The sequence below is a fragment of the Macrotis lagotis genome, chromosome X (genome assembly GCF_037893015.1).
Source record: "Macrotis lagotis isolate mMagLag1 chromosome X, bilby.v1.9.chrom.fasta, whole genome shotgun sequence".
Lineage (NCBI taxonomy): Eukaryota > Metazoa > Chordata > Mammalia > Peramelemorphia > Peramelidae > Macrotis > Macrotis lagotis.
Window position 1 is genome coordinate 16,543,775 of NC_133666.1, and position 27,469 is coordinate 16,571,243.

A 27,469-nucleotide genomic window follows, 5' to 3' on the forward strand; every position below is an offset into this window, starting at 1 on the left:
ACTAAACCCGTATGCCTTGCAAAAAAAAAAAAAAAACCTTAAAAAACTAGTATTTGGACAGCTGAGAGGAGGAGGGCCTTGGAGTGGAGAGAGACTTGAGGCCAAGAGACTGCGGGCAGGGCCCTGAAGAGGGTGGTGGCTGTGTGCAAGGCGGGGAAAGCCAAATGCCAGAGGCTTGCAGGAGGCGGAGTCGAGGAGGAGACCCTGCGCTGGCCATGGAGCTGGGGTCCAAGACCCGGGCCGGGATGCCCTGGCTGGCTCTCTAGCATCTGGCGGTTTGGCCCCGCCCCCACAGCCTGAGGGGATGCTCTCGTTCGGAATGGGACACGAGGGGGCGCTGCAGGACCGTGGCATTCTCTCAGGGGCCGCAGTGCCCCCGGAAGGCGGCCTCAGGTTCTGGTGCCGGGGAGGGTCGGGCCCGCAGGAGCCCGCAGGGAGGCGCGATCACCTCATCTGGAGCTCCTTCCTCCTCCCCCCGGGCCCAGCACACTGCGGATGCCGGCTCCATGGCGGCCTCCCGTCGGGCCCCGCCCCAGCACTGCGGTGCGGCCGCCCCCGCCCGCGCAGGTAGTAGTCCCGGCGGAGCCCGAGCAAAGCCGGGCCGAGGCTGCGGCCAGCCCTTCGGAGCCGTCCGCCCGCGCCTGCGCAGCCCAGCAGAGGCCGGAGCGGCGGCCGCTGCGCAGCTCGCGTCCCTCTGCGGCTTCCAAGCCGTAAAGCAGCGCGGTGGTCATTGGGGCAAAACCGCCTCCATTTTCTGGAAGAGAAAAGCGAGCTGGGGGATCTCAGAGGCCGTGGGAGAGGGGCAGAGGGGGAATAGGCATGTAGGAAGTGCCTACTGTCTACCCTTGGCACATGCTTCATTTGGGGAAACTGAGACAAACAGTGCTTGCCTGGGGTCATCTGAAACCGAATTTGAACCCAGTTCTTCGCCACTTAGCTGGTTCCTATATGGAGAGAATTCATTTTACAGTCATGGTAAGGTCCATAGACGTTCTTGACCTCTTTATAATTTTAGCCTCCAACTGGTAAGTGATATACAAGGGACCAGCCCCTCATTTTACCTATCAGTTAACAGAAAAAGAGAGAAGGCAAGGGATTTGTCTAAAATTGAAAAGGAAGTGAGCATTAGAAGCAGCCTTTGAACCCAGGTTTTCTCTCTCTAGTACCTGCATTCTTTCCCCTGCAGCCTAGACCTGGCCGCTCCACTGAAAAGGCAAAGACAAAGAAGACAGGTCCTCTGTCAGTTTGTCACAAGGGACATCCCTTTCCTCCATTGAGTACACTTAGAGGTGCTGTGGTCAGGTACCTGGCCTGGATTGGCCTAGCCCAGGCTGAGTACCGTCACAATACATCCTGGCCACAACCCTGAGCAGGAATTTCCAAGAGTGAAGGGTTTTCTACCACTGCACCTTATTTTTTCCTGGCTGTCACAGGAAAAACAAAGGAGAGAGATGTTAGCAAAAGTGGAAAGTAGAAGAGAATAAGGTGAGGACTTCAAGGAGAATCTGGGAGGGTAGCATGAGGCCCAATAATTGGAAACATCAGTCAGTTTCAGAACAACATGGAGACTTTGAGGTTCCTACCACCCAAGCCTCACAATCCAGAGGCAATCAGAATACTGCATGAGCCTACATTCTCCAGGATTTGTATTTCCAAGTATCGTAACAGGGAGACTCTTGCCAAAAGAAAATTCATGTCACACATTGGGTATGCCAACCCACAGTAGCCAGGTGGTTCCTTTTTTTCCTTAAATAACTGAGCCTCCTGCTGATTCTGGGACACTCCATCATTTTTTTCCCCTATACTTTGTTTTTTTTCCATATGCAAAAGTGAGATGTGAAGGTTACCTTGGGAAATATCGTCAGCCATGAACTCCAGCTTCTCCCCATTGTAAAGTGAGGAACTAATAAATATTCAGGCTGAGCCATCATGCCTTGGATTCATAAAGTACATGTAGAAAATGTTTGTGGAAGCAAATTGCGAAGCAATGCCAGCACTCAGAAGATCTCAGCATTAGAACTGGCAGGACCCATCTATGCCAAGCCCCTTATTTTACAGAGGAAGAAATGGGGGTCCAGGGAGGGGAAGGGACTGCTTCAAGGTCACACATAAGAGCAGAGGTCTACAAGAACCTCACAGGCCATCTAATGAATTCTCTCATTTGACAAAGGAGAAAACAGATCCAAGTTGGTATTTAATCTCTGCTTTAGAGTCAGTCAGCAAGTATTTAAGTATTTGCTGTGTTCCGACAGGGGTGGCAAGTACTGGAATGCAATGAAAGGCAAAAATAGTTCCTGCCCACAGAGAGCTTTCATTCTACTATGGGCTTATACATTGTATGTACCAAGTAGATAAAGGTAATTTGAGAAGGAATGGCACAAGTAGCTGGGGAATAGAGAGATCAGACAGAAAAGGCCTCTCTCAGAAGATAAGACTTAAGCTGAGTTTTGAATTAATCTCAGGGAGGCAACAGGTGAAGGTAGTATTTGTAAAGGCAGGAAAATGGGAGCTGGTGTGTCCTATGGGAGGAACAGCAAAATGTTCAGTGTCACTGAAACATAAAGTACATAGAAGGGAGTGAAGTATATTAAGATTAGAAAGGTAGGAAGAGGCCAAGTTGTAAAGAACATTAAATGTCAAAGAGAAGAGTCTGTATTTGATTCTGGGAGTAATAGGGAGTCACTGGACCTCACTGAGCAGAGGAGTGACCTGGTCAGATCTATACTATAGAAAAATCACTTTGGAAGTTGAATGGAGAATAGATTAGGGACTTTGAACTGGGGGACCAATTAGAATGCTAATTCAGTCATTAAAGTGGAATATCGTGAGGACCCAAATTAGGGGACAGATACTATGTGAGTGAAGAGAAGGATCCCTATATGAGCACTGTTATGAAGGTACAAAAATCCAGGTTGCCAATCACAGTCTTAGAAATGGAAGGGACCTTAGTCTCCTAGGAACCCCCTCACTTTACAGTAAAGGAAACTAAAGCATAGAAAACCTTCACTTGAACATACAGGGCTTTTCTTTTGATCCTCCATGCCAGCACACTCCCCACTCTGCAATGCTACCTGTAGGACCTATGCATGTGAAAGCTGCTAGAGATTTTAGTTTTACATCTCAATTTCTTGTGGATAATCAAAATTAGGGTTTTTTTCTTATAGTAGTTAGCTGCCAATGTAGTCTCCAGAGCTCTGATGAGCCAAATGGGTCTTCTTATTGTCTGTACATTAGACAAAAGTTGAATTTTGTATTTATCTAATAATTTATATAATGCTTTCTTTTTTATGGGATATGCTTCTGGACAATGTTACTTCCTTTAGAGTTATCTTCTAAAATCAAGGACCCCCAAGCTGTGATTACACTAACTATAAAGAATTGCTAAGCAATTTAGGTGGTTTGGTTTTTGGTGGTGGAGATGGGTGGGACTGTACCCTCTCAAATCTGAGCTCCTTCAATACCAGGCTAATTCTGCTTCCCATCATCCCAGTCCCCTTTGCTAATCTGTTCCTTTTTATTATTAGATCGAAGCATATAACTTCAATTAATTAGATTTCAACTGGAAAAATTCACAATCATCTTTGCTTTAATTGTTAGGCTAATCCTAAAATAATGGGCTAGCATGAGACATGCTAGTGCAGGGAGAGGTTTTTATCCTTTTTTTATAATGTGGATCCATTTGATAGTGGTGAAGTCTATGGATTCCATCTCAGAATAAGGTTTTAAATTACTGAAAGAAATACAAAATTTCAATCAGAGGTTAATGAAAATGAAAATTAATCCTTGTCTTATTCACATTCATGATACCCCCCCCCCAGAATTGAGTCATAGATCACTTGGGGATCTGTAGCCCCAGCTTAAGATCCTCTGTTCTAGTAAGAAGGAGCCTATGATTGAACAAGAAACCCAGAAGCTTGGGTTCTAGTACCAGTTTTATTAATAATAATTGGCTGTTGGGGCAGCTAGGTGGCACCAGCTCTGGAGTCAGGAGGACCTGAGTTCAGATCAGACCTCAGACACTTAATAATTGCCTGGTTGTGTGACCTTTGGCAAGTCACTTAACCCCATTGCCTTGCAAAAAACTAAAAAACAAAAACAAAATAAAATAATTGGCTGTGCAACCTTGAATAAGTCAAGCAGGCTCCTCATCTGAAAAATTCAGAACTTTTACTTGATGGTTTCCTGGGTGATCACTTCCTCCTGATCAAAATTCCATGCTTAATTGTAGGATCTGGTGCCTCCTTAGACATAGATGTTACCCAGTAAAGGGTAGCAGCCCTTTCTGGAATGTTTGCTTGAGGGGCTCCAGACTTAAACTGATCTACTCCTAATTCCCACCAACATTATGCTCCCTCTTTCCTCAGGACTTCCTTTCAGGAGGTCTAAAATCAGCTTTTGACTTGATTGCACAACTGCCTCACTGCCTTTTTTTCCTCCAAAGGAAATGACTCATGAATCACCTCAATTTGTCTTCTCCCTCCTTCCAAGCACACTCCGCTCTCACTAGCTTGATCCTATTGTTCCACAGGACTCCATTGTCCCCAGGTTCCCTCTCATATGGTGTGATTTCAGAGGGAAAAGATGGAAGGCAGGACTCTGATTCCTGCTTGGGCTGGGGAGCCTTTCCTACTCACCTTTTAATGAACATGAAACCTGATTAAAATTGAGATCGTTGAAGATGGTGTGTTTCCCTCCACAGAGTCGGAGGGTATGAGTCTTAGAGCAGTCTAAGAAACCCCAAGGATTCCTTGGGACAGCTATATGGCGTCATAATTTAACCAGTTCTGGAATCTGGAAGACCCATCTGAGTTAAAATCTGGTCTCAGACAGTTATTAGTTGTGTGATTTTGGGCAAGTCACTTCACCCTACTTGCTTCAATTTCCTCCTCTGTAAAATGAGCTGGAGAAGCAAATGACAAGCTGCTCCACATGTCTTTACCAAGAAAACCCTAAATATGATCACAGAGTCAGATGTAGCAAAACAGCAAAAGGATGGTCAGTTTTCTCAGGTCACAGTTCTTCCCAACCATAGTGACACACACATACAGAGACACAGACACAGACACAGACACACACAGACACACACAGACACACACACACACAGACACACACAGACACACACACACACACACACACACACACACTGTCTCTCACCCTTTGTCTACCCAAACACCAGGAAGGGAAAAGGCTACCTTATGTTTGCCTACTCACCAGCTTTTTTTCTTCGTGTGTGTGTGTGTGTGTGTGTGTGTGTGTGTGTGTGTGTGTGTGTGTGTATTGGGAGGAGAAATGGAGGAGAAAGGGAGTTCTTTTGTCACAAATACTTACCTGTGTTACTGAAGTCAAACTTCTGCCTTTTATTTTGTTTCCACCAGGGGGAGCAGCTTCCCATCCATTTTCAGGTTCCAAGAGGAAAATGGCTCACTAGATACCTGTAATACATTTCCAGGCCCTCGCCTTTAAAAGCCTCCACAACAGATATATTCTGACCTTTTTCCAATCCTCCATTCATGCCAGTCAATTCCTAACCCAGAATTTTAGCTTTCAGTAAATGAATGATCCCAAGCAGATGTTATCAGAAGCTGCTTTCTCCTCCCCCACCCCCCAGCCCGGCCCAGAAGGAGAAAGCAAGTGATGATGCAAAGGCCAAGGCCTCAGCCCTTCTTAGTCATTAATTGGGGAAGTTGCCTAGTGATAGCAGGATTGAGATCTCTTGAAATGATTACACAACGATCAAGGGCAACCCGGAGAGACCTGCTATGGACAATGCCATAGGCATCCAGAGAAAAAACTGTATTTTGAATGTAGAGCAAAGCACACCGGGTGCATTTTTAAAAATTTCTCTTTTGTCTTTCTTTTCGTTCTCATGGTCCCCCCCCCTTTAGTTTTAATTCTTCTTTTACAACATGACAAATTTGGAAAGATATCAAATATGATTGTACATATACAATCTGTATTACATTGTTTGCTGCCATAGGCAGGGGGTTGGAAGGGAGGGCGATAAAAGATATGAAATTCAAAAGTTTGCAAAAGGATAAACAATTTTTGCATGTAATTGTGAAAAATGTTTGGAGTCACTAAAATTTTTTTTAAAAAATTATTACATACTACCTGACCTATAGTACATCTATATTACTATTATTGTTATTATTATTATTGCCTAATGCAAAGAGAATTTGCTCCCTGACTGAAAGAACTTTCCCTCCTTGTGAGAGACTCTACATCAGGGGTCAAATAGAATCAATCTAATCCATCTTCTGTATGACAAACTCAAAATTCTTGAAGACCCCTCTCATGTGCTCCCTTCTCATTCTCTACCAAACTCTAAGAACTTAATAATTGCTACCCTGGGTCAGGCTTAGTTATTAATCCTTTTTTGGGTTTATTTCTAAGAGGGTACTAAAGGCCTTGATTAAAAGTGGTAGAACCACTGACTGTCCAGAGTCAAAATGTTTCTACCTTTGGGATCATCTAGGCTAGAATTGTCTTTCAGACCCCTGATGTCAATTCATAGACATCCATCTGACATGGGACCCTGACTGTCTGTAATTCTATCTTAATTATTCTAAATGGACCACATATTCACAAACTCACATCTGTAGAATTATCCTTCATTAGGATTCACATTCAGAGAATTTAAGATATCAAGCTGAAAGGAGCCTCCAAAGTCATCTCATCTAAGCCAGTTCACTTCTTTCACTGAGTAGGATATCAAGATCCATGGAACAGAATAACTTGTCCAAGGTCACACAAAGGTTTCTATATCTAAGGCTGGAGGGATCTCAGAGTACATCTGATCTAACTCCCTCTTTTTACAGATAAACCAAGAGCCAGGAGGGCAAGGAATTTGTCCAAGGGCACACAGCTGGGGCCAGAGAAATAGAACTATGTAATCCCATTCCTTCCTTTAATATAAGAGAAAACTGAGGCCCAGATAGAAGTGACTTGTCCAAGGTCACATAGGTAGTAAGGAAGAAAGATATTCTCTCTGTTGGTTATGGTCTCTAACCACTTTGCTCTCCAAAACATTTGGTCAGATATCAGTAGAACTTGCCAGTTTCTTGATGGTTGGGAGGTAGAATAAGAAGCCAAGAAGGGACTTGAAAAAGAGTTCATGGATGTCTGTTCTTTTTCTTGGCCTCAGTGGTATTTTTTTTCTCTACTTCATTGCTAGCCCTCTGCTCTCAGTCTTTCTATGACAGAACCCTTTGCAGTCCTTTTTTTTTCTGGAGAGTTTTCTCATGTCCTTTTGGAGTGTATGTATTGGCTTTAAAATGGGGGAACCAAGAAAGTGACCTGCTATACCTGCCCTCTGTCTTAGTGGTGCTCTGTGCCTCAAAACAGAAGGATTGTCCACAGTCACCAGCTCATCTGGAAGATTTTCATCTTGTCCAAGCAGCAGCTCAGTCTTCCTGTCTGGAGGATCTGTACTCTGCTCCAATAAGGCCTCCCTCTATCAAGATCAAATCAAGTCAGCTTTGCATAGGTTTTGTGTGACTTGAAGTCAGAAAGACCTGGGTTCGAATTCCACCTCAGATAGTTATCTATGGAACATTAGGCAAGTTACTTTACCTTTCTTAGCCTCATATCCTCATCTATAAAATAAAAGACTTGGATTGAATAGCTTAATTACCAACTAAACTAAGTCAGAGAAGATTCTTATCAATCACAAGTGGTGATTAGCTTTTGGTTTTCTCTGTGGGGTCCAGATTGGGTACTGGACACATATGATATTGATGACTTCACTTGACCCTTTCACAACAAAGGCTTTGAAGCCTCGTGGATTCATGAATACAACACCAGCCCCATCATGACCATGCCATGTCACACCCACTTTCAAGCCTCAGTCAATGTTTGATTTGTTGCAAAAGGTCATGTGAAAATCATAGACAATGAGAGCTAAACAGGACTTTTCAAGGGTATCCCAGCAAACCACTCCTCTCGCCCCATTTTACAAAGGAGGAAATTGACCACAGTAAAGCCTCATTTTAATATGGAATACAGGACTTGAATTGGGGCACTCTGTCGCCCAGTTTATCAGTTAACGACAAGGGGTGTATTTGACCTATTATAATATGTCTAGTACAACTAGGTGACACAGTAGGTAGAGCACTGGGCTGGGAACCAAAAAGACTCATCTTGCTGAATTCAGATTCAGCCTCAGATTCCTATTAGTTGTATAGCCCTTGGCAAGTCTCTTAGCCCTGTTTGCCTCAGTTTCCTCATCTATAAAATGAACTGGAAATGGAAATGACAAACCACTCCAGTGACTCTGCCAAGAAAACCTCAAATGGGAACGCAGGGAGCTGAACACAACTGAAACAACTGAACAATAACAATATGACAAGGGAGCATTAGATTTAGAGTTAGAAGGGACCTTAGAAAACCTTAGTCACAGACTTCTAAGCCTAGGTTGGAAGGACCTCAGCAGCCAGCTGGCTCAGTTCCACCACACAGTACTTGTTTTCATAGGATCCTAGACCTTAGCTTGAAGGGGACAACCTCAGAGATCAACCTGTTTTACAGAGGAAAAAACAGACAACCAGGGAGGGGAAGCGACTTGCCCCAAGGTCACACGGAGAATCATGGTTCTAGAGCAGGGGCTCCCAACCTGGGGTCCACCCCCAGATTTCATAAGGTCCATAAATTTGGAAATGGGGAGAAAATAGTTGCATCCATTTTTATTCACTTTTCTTTGTCATCTGTATTTGATTTTGTGTATTTACAACCATTAATCTGTGAAGGACAGAAGGAAGAAAATGCTGATTTATTAAGTACCGACTAAGTGTCAGACAACATTTTACAAGTATTATCCCATTTCTGCCTCACCACAACCTTGGAAAGTAGGTGCTATGATTATTCCCATTTTTGCAGATGAAAAAACCGAGGCAGATAGGCAAAAAATGACTTGTCCAAAGTGACACAGGTTAGTATCTGAAGCCAGACTGGAGCTCAGCTCTGCCAGACTCCAGACTCAGGGCTTTATCTACTATACCATTTAGCTGCCTAGAGAAGAAGTCTTATAGGCTTCACCAGATTTCCAGAAGGGTCCATGACACAACAAAAGTTAAGAACAGCTGCTCTAGAGTCATCTAGTTTGATTCCCACACTTGACAAAAAAAGAAACTGGAAAAAACCCCAGAAAAGGTAATGAAGATCTGGGATTTGAACCCAGACCCTCTGAATTCACTCATACTCAGCAACTTTCCATTGCACCTTGCTGTGTTTCCTTAACTGCTTGTACCTCAGTCTCTCCAGAATAAAAAAAAAATTTAAAGATCAAAAGTCTTTATTAATTTTAGTTGCACAAGTATCTAACTGAGGGGGGGTTACTTTCATGCACTATTTTTTTCTCAATAAACCAAGTCTTACTGTGCCTTTCTTTCCTCTGCCCAGTCTCTGCCCATCTCCTTACTTCCATACAGACACCAGCATTTCTTATTTCTGCTTATTTCTACCATTCCTTTCTCTGGCTTCTAGTGATTTATTTTATCAGATTCTCATAAAACCCTTTAAGTCACAGAGGATTTTTAGCCCTGGACAAGATAAGATTTCATAAAATCCTATGGCATTGTCATGCTTCCAGGCATCTTAGTGTACTTCCCACAGCTTACTCAACTGTTACTCAATCACAGAATGTCATGGACCAGGAAGTAGTCTTACCTTTATTTTCAGAAGGAACAAATTGAGACCTAGATAAGATGAGCAATTTCCTCATTATTACCCAGATATCTGCTGGCTAGACCATGTACTGTGGCAGGGATGCTTTGTGAATCTTTCTTTAACATCTGCCCTGATATGCTTCCTAACCAGTCTAGGGAATAAGAATTCATATTGAGTTTCAACTATGCAAAGGTTCCTAGCCCCTATCCCTAATTCAAAAGAGTTTTAGGGGAATCACTTTCAAGCCTGTTGTCACAGGCTAGGGATGCTAGGTTCTCCACAGAGCAAATCAAGTCAACAAACATGGATTAAATGCCTACTGTGTGCCAAAGCTTTGGGAATATTGAGAGGAAAAAAAGGAAAAGGAACCAGTCTGAAGTCATCCACAGTCAACCTCCCTCCTCAGGAGCTCCCCACCCCAGAAAAGAGATGAAGTCTGGCACCTCTCAATGTGAAAATTTCCATTCAGTGTTTAATGTTTTGTTGGACCCTGGATTCATTAGCTCTGAGTCCCTAGAAGGCAGGAGCTTTGTGTCTATCTAGTTGAGAAGCCGTATTATGTGGTGCAGTGCTTCCCATTTAGAAGTTCCCAAACTCTTGGGAGTTTCTAACAATGGACCAAGGAGTTCATGCTAAAAATTCTTTAATGGCAGCTTATGCACGAAGTAATTGACCAATTATGTTGAAAATGTATTTTTTCACTGTGACAACAAGCAGGCACATGTTTGAATCATTAAAGGTTTGTTTCTGTAGTGATTCAAAACCATCCTGATCATGCACACAACACTTCTGGGTTTTTTGCAGCAATGACAACAAACCCTGCTTCTTTTTTTATATTGAAGTGTTTGTGTTCATTGCTCATTGTTAAGCTCATAGTAACAAAGAAAAGAGAAAGGGTCTGTTGTGAATGAGAAATAAATCATAACTGATATTTCTATAGTGTTTTAGAAGTTTGTCTGAGCTTCATAACAACCCTTGGGTGTGGGCTTTACATGTATTTTTTTAACTTCCAAGTTTTTAAAAAATTTTTTTTAAATCTTTATTGTATTTTTCCAATTATTTGCAAAAATAGTTTTTCAACATTCATTTTTGTAAAATGTTGAGTTACAAATTTTTATTCCCCCCCAAGACAGCAAATGATCTGAAAAAGGTTGTATATGCACAATCATGTTACGTGTATTGCCATAATAGTCTTGTTATGAAAGATATACCAGAACAAAAGGGAAAAACCATGAGAAAGAAAAAAATATTTCTTTTTAAAAAGTGAAAATAGTATACTTTGGTCTGCATTCAGACTCCATAGCTCTTTCTCTGGTATTTTCCATCACAGATCTTCTAGAATTGTCTTTGATCACTGTATTGCTGAGAAGAGTTAACTCCTTCATAGCTGATCATCTCAGTGTTGCTGTTAATGTGCACAATGTTCTCCTGGTTCCACTCACTTCACTCATCAGCAGTTCATGTAAATCTTTCCAAGACAGACTCTGCTTCTGATAAAGTATAATATGTTCTTGCAGTGTCTCAACCTGTCATCAAATTGTTTTCAAACTGCCACAAGACTTTAACATTTGAGTATAAACCATTCCAATACATGGTCAAATGAATTCACATATTTGCATTTATGTCCTGTACCCTATACCAGAATAGCTCCATGATTCCCCAATGATGTTTTATAATTATATATCAGATACTAAGAACATTTGGTTGTTGCAGCACAAAAGTCAGACAATTTAAGAACTGTGATTACTGGACATCAGTGTTACAAGCCATCTGAAAGAAATCATGGACCATTACAAATGTTCTGCAGAAACAAACATATTGCCTCTTGTTCCAGTGTTAAGGCTGTTTTATAATTTAAATTTATCTTCTATTTTATTCTGTCTGTCAGATTTTCAAATAAACTGGTCAGGAGCACTGGCCAGTCATTCAATAGATTCTGTGAGAGTATAAGAAGAAGAATACAATCAGCATTTATATGGTACTTACTATATGGTAGACACTGTATTGTCATTTTACAAACATCTTATTTGAGCCTCACAATAACCTTAGGAGATGGTTGCTAGTTTATCTCCATTTTACAATTGAGAGAACTGAAGTAAACAGAGGTTAAATGACTTTCCCAGGGTCACACAACTAGTGAGGATCTGAGGCCAAATTTGAACCCAGGTTTTTCTGACTCCAAGTGTGGCATTCTAACCACTGGACCACCTAGGTGCCCAGCAAGTATCGACAGTATGCCAGTGGTAGAAAAGGAAAAAGTCATGTCTGAAGAGATTTTTTTTCTTTACAAAGTTAACATATATAAACAATATTTAAAAATGAAGTATATACAATATAACTTAAAGTCCATTTATCATTTAATACACATCTTGTCATTAGCTATTAGACAAATATTTTACATTTTAGGCTATTCATTTTGTCAATTGGTTAGATGGATAAGAATTAAAAATAACTGTTCAGCTCTCAACAAGTGAACTCATAAGATTCTACTACTATTTCCTACCATGGATTTGCATAAGCATGCATTTTCATTTTATTCTTGTTTTAAACCAAAATACAAAAAAATATACTCAAAGCAAAGCTAGATTTAAGACTGTTTGTCTACTGTTGTCAAATATTGCAAATCTCTGTTCAAAGCAAAAAGTCTTAAATTTAGAATTAAGTGTGTATGTAGGATTATTATATTATGTTAATCTTCCATATTATAACACATTTCACTTATATTCAACAAACTTTGTAAAACAAACTTAATATGAAGTCTCATAGATAACAAAATATGTATATGAGGTCTTACTGAATTACAATTTTTAGAGAATGTCATATATGACATTCACCATTATAATTTTATATTTAGAGTTTTCATAATTACAGATAGAATAACATTTTACATACATTATTTAAAATGCAAACTGTAAATTGGAGTTTGGAGCAAAAGTTATTGTCATTAATGTGAAACAATGAATAAATCTAAAAGAAGAGTATAAATAGCATCTCTTCTCTTGGTTCTGCTCCCTTCACTTAGCATCAGTTCCTGTAAGTCATTCCACTCTTCTCTAGAGTCCGACCATTCAGAGTTTCTTGTAGAACAATAGTATTTTATAACGTTCATATACCATGTCTTGTCCATCCATTCCCCAATTGATTAGGCATTCCCTCAATTTCCAATTTTTTGCTACTACAAAAATGGCTGCTATGAATATTTTGGAACATGTGGGACTTTCCCCATTTTTTATGATTTCTTCAGGATATAGGCCTAATTGGTATTGCTGGATCAAAGGGTAAGATCAGTTTAATTGCTCTTTGAGCATAGTTCCATAGTGCTCTCCAGAATTACTGGATCAGTTCACAACCCCACCAACAGTACATTAATGTACCAATCCTTTTCTCTTTTTGCCATCTTAGACAATCTGATAAGTGTGACCATATCACTTTTTTTTATTGAAAGAGGTGCAAGGAACATAAAACAATAAAAACATTGGAAACCACTGATATAATTGAGAGAGCACTGGACTTGGCATAAGAAAGATCTAGTTTAATAATGATGATGATGATAATGATAGCTTGTATTTACATAGCACATTTAGGTTTGAAAACTGCTTTTTAAATATTTCATTTGATCTTTACAACAACCCTTAGAAGGTATAAGCTATTATTATTCTCATTTTATAGAAAGCAAAACTGAGGTAGACAGAGGTTAAGTAACTTGCCTAGAATCACAAGTTAATAAGGTATCTGAGGTTAAATCTGAATTCAGGTCTTCTTGACTCCAGGTCTAGCACACTATCCACTGTGGCTCTGGTTACTTACTAGAGATGTGACTTTAGGCAAGTCAGCTTCCTTTTCTGAGCCTTGATTTCCTCATCTGTAAAATAAACTCAGACTGGGTAGCTCCTGAGATCTTTTCTAGTTTTATATCTTTGATAAATCATTTCAACTCTTTCCTCTGTTTCCTATTCTGTAAAATGAGGGAGCTAGACTCATTGACCTTATAGGGTCCCTTTGAGCTAGATATCTGTACTCCTCTGTCTGACCCAGGAAAGTTCCATATATACAGCCCAACCTTTTGATGAAGATGATCAACATGAAGCTCTCCCATGAGGCAGCTACTGGTATGCTAACCTGTAGAGAGTATTTGTGTTCAGCCGGATTTAATTACCCAGAAGAAATTATTAAACTCTGGTGGGAAACAAAGACTACTCATATTCTAAATAACAAATAGATACCATTTCATTTCTTAAGGAAACCAGTTGTTTCTTTCTTATTTTGAACTTAACAAATAAAAAATAATGTTAGCATTTCCATATACAAAGTGGAGCAGAAAAGGGAGGTGGTACATGAAACTACAACTTCATCTTATATATAGCTTGCTTTGCTGTTTTAAGTATATAATACATTTAATATGTAGCTTTCAAAGGGTTTCTGTTTCCTTCTGTCCTTCTTTCTAGTTTCTTTTGTGCATCCCTAAAAATGCTTCAGTGTTCCTCTTATCTTGTTTTCCTTTCCTAAAATGCTTCAATGTCCCTCTTATCTTTGTTTTCTTTTTCTTTGGATACCCTATCACTATGTCCTGCTCTCCCTCCTGCCTCCCTGGCCACAAATTGTGCAAATTGCAAAAGAAAAAGAAAACAGTTTTAACAAATAAACCCCAACAAAACATCCCATTGTCTATCTCTACATTATAACCTCTCTGTCTGGAGGTGGATAGCGTGTTTTATCATCAGTTCTTTGGAATTATGGAAAATATTATTTCCTTTTTGAGGTCTTTTTTTTCAAGGCAATGGGGTTAAGTGATTTGCTCAAGATCACATAGGTAGTAAATTTTAAATGTGTAAGGATGGATTTGAACGACGGTCCTCCTGACTCCAGGGCTGGTGCTCTATCCACTGTGCCACCTAGCTGCCCTGAAACAATTATTTCTGAGAATGGAAGGAGAATGCTTTCTACAATGATTTTAATTGCATGCATTTTTTCCACCTAGATTTTTAAGGAAATTCTCAAGGATCTCAGACATTTGAACACTAATTTTAAACTTAATTATAATTGATGAGTTATCAATTACTCAAATACAACACCCTCACCCAACTCATTTGATATCCTACATGACTATTAGCACCTCTTGAAATCTGCCCAAGTTACAGTGGAAAGATTGGGAATTAGGAGACCTGGGCTGTAGTCCTGGCTGTGTTGTGAAGTTGCTATATGATTGTGGGAAAATCCTTGCCCTTCTCTGGGCTTCAGTTTCTGGGCCTTTAAAATCATAATAGTACTTGAAAGCAGTCTCACAGAAACTAGATCTAGACCAATATCTTATAATATTTAGCAGTATAAGGACAAAATGGATACATAAACTAGTTATAAAGGGAGATATCCTATGGAAATTAGAAAATCATGGAGCATATTATCTACCTGATTTATGAAAAAAGAAGAATTTATAAATAAATAAGAGATAGGGAATATAAGATATAAAATGGATAATTTTGAATACATTAAATTAAAAAATGTTTTATACAAATAAAACCAATCTTGCCAAGATTAGAAGGAAAGAAGAAAACCCAGGGGGTATTTTTATAAACAGTTTCTTTGATAAATGTCTCATCTCCCAAATATATAGAAAACTGAGTCAAATTTATAAGAATATGAGTCATTTCCCCAATTGATAAATTCTCGAAGGATATGAATAGGCAGGTTTTGGAAGAAGAAATTAAATCTATATATAGTTCATGAAAAATTCTCTAAATCATTATTGATTAGGGAAATTCAAATTAGAACAACTTTGAAGTACATTCTCATTCATACTAGATTGGCTAAAATGAGAGAAGGGGAAAATGACAAATACTGAAGGGAATGTGGAAAAATTGGGACACTGATACACTATTGGTGGAACTGTGAACTGATCCAACAATTCTGGAGAGCAATCTGGAATTATGCTCAAAGAGTTATAAAACTGTGGATAGCCTTTGACCCAGCAATACCAGCATTAGATCTGTTTCCCAAGGTGATCAGGAAAAAAGAAGAAGAACTTATATATTTTAAATATTTATAGTAGCTCTCTTTGTGGTGGCAAAAAACTGGAAATTGAGGGAATGCCCAAATTGGGGAATGGCTAAACAAGTTGTGTTATATGATTGTGATGGAATACTACTTTACTATGAGAAATGATGAGCTGGTTGGTTTTTAGAAGCATATGGAAAGACTTGCATAAATAATGAAGAGTGAAATGAGCAGAAGTAAGAGAATGTTGTATACATCAAACTGTAATATTGTTCTAAGAGTAAGTGTGAATGGCTGAGTTAATCTAAGTTACGCACATGTTCAAATTAACTATGAAGGAAGATGTTATCCATCTCCAGAGAAACAACTGATATATGAAAGATGTATTGTATTGTCCCACATATATATCTATGTCAAATGTTGGCCTTTGAGGCACCTAGGTGATGCAGTGGATAGAGCATCAGCCCTCAAGTCAGGAGGATATGAGTTCAAATTTGACCTCAGACACTTAATAATTGCCTAGTTGTGTGACCTTGGGCAAGTCACTTAACCCCACTGCCTTACCAAAAGAAAAGAAACAAATGTTGGCCCTCTCTAATTCAGGGTTGGAAGAGAGGGAGGGAGATAGCTCAGAACTCCAAATGTAACCAAAAAAACCCCAACCAGTTTTATTTTTTATAAAAGGAAAAAAAAAATTAAAGAAAGGACTGGAAAAAAAAAACACAATAGGATTCGGATTAGAATGTCCCTAAGGTACCTTCTAGATCCTATTTCCAGGATTTGTTAAAGTGGTATATTTCCTAGCTCTGCTATGGGGGAGCTGTGGACATGTTCTCCTAATCATGTTGAATGCAGCGGCTACATTAACCCTCCCCTCATGTTTTGGAAGAACAATCTGATGTCACCTTAGTGATATTCTATTCAGCATCCTCTGCGTAAGTAGGTAGTAATAAAAGAGCCTACCTGTAAAAATGACAGAGGAAGATATTGAAAAAGGATTGGAGTTTCTCACATTCTCTGAAAAAGAATCTGAAAAGAAGGAAAATGGTTGAAAAGCACACTCTAATACAGACAGGCCCAAAGGAAAATGAACAAATTAATACTGCAGCACTTTAAAAAAATGCCAGGGTGCCACTGAAATAGCCAGTTACCACAAGAATACACACCAGCAAAGGAACAATTCACAATGTCCTAGGAGATATTAAATGGATAAATGACTCATTTTAAAGAATTCCAACAAGTTTTAAGATTAGTAAGAAAATCACCAAGGAAGTCAAAGAACTTTTAGAAATTAATAAATCATGTAAAGAATTCCAGCTCAAAGACTCTCCTCCAAGAAAGTACTCCTCACCCACACATTTGGTCAAGGGGGGTTGGGTGTTGATGATAAGATCTTGCAGGAATGCACTGTTCTGGGTAAATCTATGGATGATCTCTCAGACAGTGTGGTCATTAATTGCACAGGACAAAAAGGTGAAGCTGAGTCATAAACAATAGAAGTAGAGGAATAAATCTGAGATCCATCAAAAGAAACAGATAAATTTAAGATATAAATAGAGACCACCCAAAGATCAATAAATGAATTTGAAGTGGTATGCTACAGAGGAATGAGCACTAGCTCTGGAGACAGAGAACCTGAGTTCAAGTGCACATGTGACTCTTAACTACCTGTTTAATCTAAAAGTCACTTTGCCTCTCTGGGCTCTATTTTCCTCCTCTGTCAAATAAAGAAGTTGAATTAGATGGTTGCTGATATACTTCCAACTCTTGGACAAGTCACTTAATCTCTAGGGACCTCAGCTTCTTCCTTTGTAAGATGAGTGGTTTGAACTAGATGGCCTGGAGTCCTTTATAGCTCTCAGTCTATTGTCCTATGCAAAGATAAAATAATTTTACATGTTGGAAACAGTAGCACTCAAATAAAAAGAAAAAATACCTGGAGGTAATTATTTGCATTGATATTCAATGCAAATAATTACCTCCAGGTATATATATATATATATATATATATATATAGAGAGAGAGAGAGAGAGAGAGAGAGAGAGAGAGAGAGAGAGAGAGAGAATACATAAAGGTCTGACTTCTTTTTTTTTTTAGGTTTTTGCAAGGCAAATGGGTTTAAGCGGCTTGCCCAAGGCCACACAGCTAGGTAATTAAGTGTCTGAGACAGGATTTGAACCCAGGTACTCCTGACTCCAGGGCAGGTGCTTTTTCCACTTCACCACCTAGCCACCTCCAGGGTCTGACTTCTTGTTGTTTTTTGTTTGTTTGTTTGTTTGTTTTAGGCTTTTGCAAGGCAAACGGGGTTCAGTGGCTTGCCCAAGGCCCCACAGCTAGTTAATTGTTAAGTGTCTGAGACCGGATTTGAACCCAGGGACTCCTGACTCCAAGGCCGGCGCCACTTAGCCACCCCAGGGTCTGACTTCTTAAACACATATACACACAAGAGTAATATAAACTTGCTGTTGAAGAAATTGTCAGAAAATATTTTTGAGGGAGGAAATGAAAATTGTTGATAACTATATGATAAAATGTTTCAATTTTCTAAAGATCAAAATAAGATAAATCAAGAACACCTTAAGGTACTAGGGACCATTAAATCGACAAAAATAGCAAATTGTGGCAGGAAGACAGGTGCTCTTAGCCTGTGGGTAGGCCCGATGACAGGGGCAAATTTTGGAAGAACAATCTTACAACATATTGAATCACAAACTGATCCTTTGCTCATTCTGGAATCTTAATACATCATTAAGAAGAAAGAGGAAATAATCTATATAAACATATTGATAGCTGCTTTATGTGGAATAGAAAAGAAAAAACCCAACTGGAAACAATAGAAATTTAGAGAATGACCAAATAAATTTACAGTCTATAGAAGTGAAAACGAATAACACCCTTTTTTTAAATAGATGAATTCAGAAAGGAACAGAGACCTGATATGTTAGTTTGTTAGATTTTGATTTGATTTTGTTAAAATGTATGGTTTAGTTGGGTTTTATTTTTCCTTTCTATTACATCAAAGTATAAATGGTTAGAATTTGAGTATTTGATTCAATTGTTAGTTTATTGGTGTTTGTTCTGAATGTTACATTTCTTGTAGTGCTGACAAAATAAAGCAACTAAAATGAACTTTGGCAATCTAGTCCAATGCCTTCATTTGACAGATGAGGAAACTGAGAGACTTGGCCAAGATCACACATAAGTTTATGGAGACAAACCTTGAAGGCCACCTTATCCAAAGGGGTTCTTAACCTATAGTCTATGAATATATATATATATATATATATATATATATATATATATATATATATATATGTTTTTGCAAGATAATGGGGTTAAGTGGCTTGCCCAAGGTCACACATCTAGGTAATTATTAAATGTCTGAGGTTGGATTTGAACTCAGGTTCTCCTGATTCCAGGGTCAGTTCTCTATCCACTGCACCATCTAGCTTCCCCCTGAACTTAATTTTTAAATAATTTGATAACTATTTCAATTTTTTCAAAAATTTATTTAACTTTGTACATTTAAAAACATCATAAGTTTCATTTGACATTCTTAAAGGGGTTAAGAACCACTGATCTGGTCTAAATTCTCATTTTATAGATGAGGAAATGAGCCCCAGAGAAGTCAAGTGATTTACCGAAGGTCACACATAGGCCCATAGAGCTAAAACTATCTAGCCCAAACTCCTTTTTTTATGGAGAAAAAAAACTAAAGCCAAAGTAGGTGAAGTGATTTTTCCAAGTGTGTTGTTGTTTAGTTGTGTCCAACTCTTTGTGATCCTATTTGGAGATTTATTGGTAAAAATACTGAAGTGCTTTGCCATTTCCTTCTCCACCCCATTTTACAGATGATGAAACAGTAAAGTGACTTATCCAGGGTCACACAGCTAGTAAGTGTCTGAGGCTGGATTTGAACTCAGGAAGATTGAATCTTCCTGACTTTTAAGTCCAGTGACCTACACACTGCAGTGCCACCTAGCTATCCCATTTTTCAAGGTCACATAGCAAGTAAGTGTCAGAGGCAGAATTTGAACTCAGGTCTTTTGACAACAGCATCAAGAAATATTTTTTTCTGGGCAGGTGACATGAAATCATAAGAGTCTGGGCTTGAATAAGATGTGATTTAGCCCTGAACTCCTCAATTTAAGTAGCAAGTTTTAGGCCCCTGCAGAGTTGTCCCTCCAGCCCTCATCTTGAGCCAATGTTTTCTACCTTTCTATCTTTGTGTGTGAGCATTTTTAAAGCCCTTTAGCTCTTGAATGAATGACCCAGAATCCCACTTCTTCCAGAGAAGGTAATTTTGCTCCTGTCTCCCACTTAATACCACATTTGATTTTCTGGTTAAGAGCAGAGACTTCAGGGAGAGAGGACACAGTTCCCTTAAAGTTACCAAAGATATGCCTGAATTTGCCTTTCTAACAAACCTGGCTCTTTTCCCTTCAGCCTTTCTCCATCAAGGCCCTTCCTACACTTCCCTCATATATAGTCAATAAAATAGATTTATACATTAGTCATGTTCAAAAATTATTCGTTCCATTAAGAACTCTTTGTGTTGTATGTGTGTTAAGATGTTTAACTCTGTGTGTTGTATGTGTGTGGGGAGTGTATTCTTTCTTCTTTTTGATCAATTCAGATTTCAAGTGTCAGCTGCTCCCCTTACCTTCTCTTCCATATCAGTATAGATGTATACTCATACATTCTGATTATGTGTGATAATTTTTCCTTATTTTCCTTTCCCTTTTTCCCCAAAGTATTGCTCTTGTTCCCCTTTCCATTTTTTTTTCTTAAAATCGTGATGACATAACAGAACCATGCACAAGCTTTGTCTAATTGGACTGCCTCTATGAGCCCTGACGATGATAGAGTTCAGAGGGTACACATGTTAACTTCTCATATTCAAATGTAAGTCATTTATCTTTGTTTATTCCTTTTTCATTGTTCATTTATGTTTATCTTTTTATGCTTCCCTTCACTCCTGTGTTTGAACTTCAAAGATTCTATGTAGTGTTCATCTTTTTGCCAAGAAAACTTAGAAATTCTCTATTTTGTTAAAAGCCTGAAAATCCTATCCCCATAGCATTCTATTCACTTTTGCTGTAAGCTCATATCTTTTGCCTTCTGAAATACTATATTCCAAAATCTTCTCTTCTTTATAGTGGTGGCTGCTAAGTGGTATGCAATCCTGACTGTGGCTCCTCAGTTTTTGAACTATTTATTTCTGAAAGCTTGCAGTATTTTTTCTTTGACATGGACTGTATTTTGTCTGTGATGTTCCTGAGAATTTGGAGATTTCTTTCATGAGGTGACTGGTAGATTCTTAATATTTCTTCTTTGCCCTCTGGTTCTTAAAAATATGGGAGATTTCTTCTCAAATTTTTTTTATTCTAAGATTTCTTGAAATAGAATGTCTTAGAACTTTTTTGGTCATGGCATTCAGATAGTCCAATGATTCGTAAATTTCTTTCTCCTTTATCTGCTTTTTCAGGTCAATTGTTTTTGTTATAAGATAATTGTCTTAAATTTTCTGGTATATTTTCAGTCTTTTAACTTTGTTGTAATACTTTTTGTTTCATAAAGTCATTGGTCCATTTGATCCATTCTAATTTGCAGGGAATTGCTATTTAGGTCAGATTTTCCACTTCTGTGCCAACCTGTTAAATCTCTTTCTAATTCTTTCTTCTACAACTCTCATTTCTTTTCCAATATTTTCCTTAAGCATACTCATTTTACTTATAAAATCATTTTTCAATTTTTTTTAACTCTTCCTTCATCTCTCCCAAGAATTCTAGTTGAGTTTGTTCCCAATCTGTACTTTTCTCTGATACTTGTAGATATAGTAAAGTCATTCTCTTCTTCTGGGCTTGTGTCTTTAATTTCACTGGACCACAATAATTCTTTATAGTGGGCATCTTTTTTTTTAATTTTCTCATTCTTTCAATCTACTCCATGATATGGATTTGAGGTTAGAACTGAATCCTACAACTTCTGCAAGGGAGATCTGTGGTGATCCTATCACTGCTTTCTTGGGGTATTAAATGTTGTTATCCCAGGATCTCAGTAACTGGCTGAGGACTCACAAACTCTTTGTGTTCCCAATGTAGTCTGACCCAGGCCAAAGTAATTGCTGCCCTTCTTAGACTGAGTTATGTAAGTTTCTGACTTGGGTTTGGGTCTGAAAAAGAAAAGGTTGCTACTGGGCTCAGTCCCTATATGCCAGCTGGAAGCCTCTGTTGGTTCAAAGGGTCCAAATGATATTTTCCCCTTTCTTCTGGGATTCTAGGGCTCTGAACTTCTTTTCTCAAGTATACCATCCAGGGGTATCATGTACAGAAAGCCATCCTTGGGCAAAGGTCCTCTTTTTAGTCCACCCTGGATCTGTGACCTAGAACTAGGTAGTGGGCAACAAAACTTCCAGTTCGTACCTATCCCTGTTATGGTGACTCATGATGGAGCTGGGGTATCTTCTTTCCCCTCTGCCCTGGAGTATGCTGCTGGCCCCACCCTGTCCCCAGTATAGTGTCTCTCCATTTCTGTCTCCCTATGCTAAGCTGAGCTGGACAAATGATTCACTGTGACTTTTTTCTAGCTTTGTCCATCAGGATTGAGTCTGTACATTTTCTAGATCTATCGGACAGTTTTGAGGAGGGAAATTTGCTGCACTACTTATCATTCTGCTACCTTAACTCTGTTTCCCAAGCCCCTCATTTTATAGAAGAGGAAACTAAGGCCCTGTAAGGAGATGTGACTTACCCAAGTCACACATAGAATACTAGATCTAGAGCTAGAATGGATTTCAGAGGTCACCTAGTCTAAACCCCTCTTTTTGCACAGGAAGAAACTGAGGCCCAAGGAAGGAAAATAACTGATCCAAAGTCTCACATAAGACCCATGATCTAGAATTAGAAAAGATCTCAGGGGTCAGTTAGTCCAATGGCCTCTATTTTTCAGAGGTGGAAACTGATGAAAGGAGAGTTCTTTGTTCAAGGTCACACAAATAATAAGTGACAGAGCTAGGATTTGAACCTGGGTCTTCTAACTCTAACACCAATTCACTTTCCACTATCCCATGATTCAATATGGTGTGACAATGATGATGATGATGAAGATGATGATGATGTTTGTCCTTCGTTCTTGAAGAAGACCATGACATCAGAGAGGTGATGCATGTGAATTGGATTTTAGTGAGAGGGTTCTATGCTTAAGTCACCAGCCTCACTTTCTTTTCCAGAGTCACCTGGGTCCCGTGGCCAGATATGAATCAGGATGACTGGAGATGACCCTGGATGGGAGGTAATAAGGGTTAAGTGACTTGCCAGAGTTACACAGATGGTAAGTGGCAAGTGACTGCGGTTGGATTCTAACTCCCATCTTCCTGACTCCAAGGCCACTGCTCTATCAACTGCACCACCTGGCTGCCCTCAAGATGGTATGACTGCATTGTAGATGGGAAATGGAGAAGGTACAGTGGCTTACCAACTTTCCACTTTATACATAATGGGTCCTATCTCTCACCCAGGTTTATAATGCTTGGATTTTCTAGTTCTCAGGGATCCTGTGACAATGGTGAAGCATACAGAATCATAATAAACAGAATTAAAAATAATGATAAAATACAGAAATCTATAGATTGTTGAATTTCTTTAAAACTACACTTGAATGGAGGTATGCATTATCAGAACTTTGGATACAGTGTTCTTTCTAGTAGTTTACAGTATTAAGACAAAAGTGTGCAATTGCCACAGTCAGCAGAAGAATAAACAATCAGCACCCTGAGGAGAGCCTTTCTTTCTGAATAGCTTGGATATGGCCAAGGAGAATGATCTTGAGTCAGGTTTTTTGGAAAATATTCCAAGGCCTTGGCTTTCAAGTATTTACAGTTTTCTCTTGGGACTTTTCAAATGCATGGTAGCCTAGATGCTAGGTGAGAAAACCGTTTAGGGGGTTTGAATATTAGGGAGCCAAAGGTTTCAACTTATTAGTATAAGTCACAGATTCCCTTAGCTATTGGTTTGTCTTTTGTTCTTGAAGAACATGACATCAGGGAGGTGATACCATGACAAGTGCATAAATTGGATTTGAGTGAGGGGAGCTAAGTCACCAACCTCAATTTCTCCTCCAGAGCCATCTGGAGCCAGTGGCCAGATGTGAATTAAGACCAGTGGAGATGGCCCTGGATGTGAGGCAATCAGGGTGAAGTGACTTGCCCAAGATCACACAGCTAGGTAATTATTAAGTGTCTGAGGCTGGATTTGAACTCAGCTTATCTGGACTCCAGGGCCAGTGCTCTATCCACTGCACCATCTAGCTTTCCTTAGATTGAGCTAAAAAGGAACTCAGAAGCTAAGTAATCTTGTCCAACTCTTCCATTTACAAAGGAGGAAATTGAGCCATGGGGGAGGAAAGGCATTTGCCTGTGGTCCCACACCTAGTAATATTTAAGTTCAAATATTGCCTCTGATGGTTACTAATTAGGTGACTGTGGACAATTTCCTCAATCTCTCTTGAAACCAAAGTTCTTTCAATTGTAAAATATTTGCATTTTCCAGAGATGTTGTGAGAATCATATAAAATCACTTTGTGAAGCATCATATAAAAAATAACGATTATTAGTTATCTATTATCTGAGTTTAGGCAGTGAGGTTGATAAGACAAACACTTGATATAAAACCAGGACATTAAAGGCAAGATTCTGCTCCTTATCATTTGGGAATTTCTGGGGAGGAAGGGAGTGGATAAGATAGAAAGGAGGGAGAAATATGAGTATTTTTCAGTTGGTATCATAGTTGATGTATCTCAGTTGTACCTAGAAGCCAATGGTAATTTTTGCAGATATTCTTTGCTTTCACATTCTGGAACATATTTGTGCCACTTTCATTACTTAATTGACTTACAGATGAGTTTGTATTTTTGCATTTCAGTGACCTAAAAAGTTTGTTGTGTATTTTGTCACCTTGGTCTGGGAACAAGTGAGATACCTTGATGTAGTAGGGGAAAAGGCAACCTCAGAGTCAGGATGGTTTGGTTTTAAGCCTCTGATGCATAAGCATTCACACCTATGACCTCTCAGTTTTTGCTGAAACTCTCTGAAACTATAAATTGCAGAATAGTTGAAGATTTGACAAGGTGAGAGAGGGAGTTTTCTATAGCAATCAAATCATAGATCCAATGGAAGGAAGGAAGAGAGAGAGAGAGAGGGAAAGGAAAAGAAAGGCAAAGAAGAAAAGAAGAGAGAATAAAGGAAAGAAGGAAGAGAGAAAGGAAGGAAGGAAGGAAGGAAGGAAGGAAGGAAGGAAGGAAGGAAGGAAGGAAGGAAGGAAGGAAGGAAGGAAGGAAGGAAGGGAGGGAGGGAAGGAGGGAAAAAAGAAGGAAATTTTTGACCAAGACCCTTTTGGTGTGGTAGTCTGCAGTAACTTGAGTCTAAGGTAGCTAGATGCTAGCTAATGACTGTATATATCAGGCTAGTTTACTTTTAGTTTGTGAGCAAGTATGGTCTTGTTCTGGATCCAAGTGGCCTTTAGGTGCCATGTCTATGGCAGGCTACTTATCTCCTGGCCAATTTCTTAATTCAGCAAGGAAAACCTCAGCAGATAGGCAGTTTGTAGCTTCTTGTGATCTGCCTCTCATCAGGCCCCTCTCACAAGGGGCCAGCACACACTTTTGATCATAGGAATTCACATTCCTGACTTTTTGTTTCTTTCTTACCTCAACCTCCTTCACTAGGGCCAGGGGCCTGATTGGACTGGCCTGTGTTTCCAATGATTCTAAGAACATGGGTTTCCCCTTCTTACTTTTGCTCTGTTCCTCGGCAGTCCTCATGGGAACCTTGAGCCTGGTCAGCTATCTCTCTAGCACATGCCATTGGAGAGGAAACTAGGTGGGTATGTGTGGACAGTGGTTTCCTGCAAGTCCAGCTAAGCTAGTTGGCCCTTTTCTCAATAATTGTATGTTGTAGGAGGAGCTTAATAGTTGGCCAGCTTTGGGTTTTAGCACAGCTGGGAAACATCTTTGGGAACCATCTTTTCCTCTTCATTCATCTGAACTGACCCAAGTTTCCCAAGTTCAAACTTCCCCCACGGTACTTCAAAGAGCTGAAGAAAAAAATCAGCCCAGTGTCCTCCTGTATCTCCAGTCTGTTTAAAACAGCCTGCATCGACCTTGTCCACTGAGTGTCTGAGAGCCAAAGGAACCATGCCTTTTGCTTAGGAATATTCTTGTGCCTGCTGTTCATGCCAGTCTGCAGTTCACATGCTGGTTTTGAGCAACAAGCTTCCCAGCTCCCAGGATCTGTCAGAAAAAATGCCCCTAAAGGCTATTCACAGGTCTAAATGACCTCAGTCACTAGCCCTCAGCTCAGGGGTTTCCTTAGTGCTTAATCTTGGCTTTGAAGCTCCTGCTCACCACTCTGACTGTACTGTCCTACTTTTTTCCATTCAGGGAAAGAATTGCAATCAATAAGTGCTTAAGTTGAATTATTTTGCTTTGGGGCCTTTCTGTGTATACTTTCTATCCCACCATCAACTCACTGGAAACCATTAATGAAGAGATTTCCCTTTTGCAGATAAGCCCACTGAGGCTCAGGATGTACCCTCCCACCTCCAAGTGGCAGTGCTGGGTGGTGAGCCTTCCCCACTCCATACAAACCATCTCTTTGGCCTACAGGCTGAGCTCAGAGGCACTTGCTTTGATCTTGTGCCCACCTATATTGGCAAGAGGCCGAGGATATTTCTCTTTCATAGCTGACTTTCAGCCAATGGAGTCAGCACTACAGCTTCTGAAAATGGAAGGATGAACTGCCCTGGGGGTAGTGGGGAGGTGAGAAGGAGTCACAAGGCTGGAGTGGATAAGACTTTGAGAGAGAATAGTCTTGGATTCTTTAGGGTTACCTGTTAGCCAAAGCACCTCCTTCTTGCACAGTATATACTGTTGACTCTTAATTGCATTTGCATTAAACTGGACTCGAAACCATCTCTGATACTTAGTAGTTGTAAGACCTTGAGCAGGTCATTTTTCTCCTTTGAGTCTCAGTTTACTGATCTGTAAAAACTCTAAATCTATGAGTAATGTTCCCTGTTGTCAGAAATTCCCATCATTGCAACCTGTCCTTCAGGTTAAGGTAGCATCCTGATGAAACAACCCATTCTCCACTCCACCACCACCATGACACAGGGAACCATTAATGTCCATTATTGTAATTTGTATGGGCAAACTGATCTATAAAAAGAGAGTGTTAGACTAGACAACCTCTAAACTCTAAATCTATGAGTAATCTTCCCTCAGAAATTCCCATTTTTGTAATCTGTCCTTCAGGTTAAGGTAGTATCTTAATGAAATAACTCTACCACATCCCCCCATGACACAGGGAACCATTAATATCCATTATCCTAGTCTGTATGGATGAATTTATTTTTTTATTTGTTTATTTATTTGTTTAGGGGTTTTTTTTGCAAGGCAAATGGGGTTAAGTGGCTTGCCCAAGGCCACACAGCTAGGTAATTATTAAGTGTCTGAGGCCAGATTTGAACCCAGGTACTCCTGACTCCAGGGCCGGTGCTTTATCCACTATGCCACCTAGCCACCCCTGTATGGATGAATTTATTACGTAAACTAGCTGTAGATTAGGCCTGCAGAGGTTTACTTAGGGCAGTAGACACTCTCAGTCAGTCCCCTGGATGGAGAGTGGGGATGGGAAGATGAAGGTAAAACAAATGGTAGAAGGAGATGTGGTAACAAACTGTCATTTCAGCAGCTTTCCCTGGTACCAGACCCTGGTGTGTCCCCTATCGTAGAATTGGTCACCTAGCTCCTTTTGCTG

At 39.7% G+C, this 27,469-nt stretch overlaps 1 protein-coding gene across 1 annotated transcript in view; it reads left to right on the forward strand.

Annotated features, from left to right (window-relative positions):
• The first annotated feature begins 506 nt into the window (after nucleotides 1-506).
• The window catches only part of LONRF3 (LON peptidase N-terminal domain and ring finger 3), an 85,258-nt gene continuing 58,295 nt past the window's right edge, over nucleotides 507-27,469 (forward strand). The window contains exon 1 of the mRNA XM_074201807.1: nucleotides 507-710. Within this exon, the coding sequence (XP_074057908.1) occupies nucleotides 507-710 (204 nt within the window). The remainder of the gene's footprint in view (nucleotides 711-27,469) is intronic.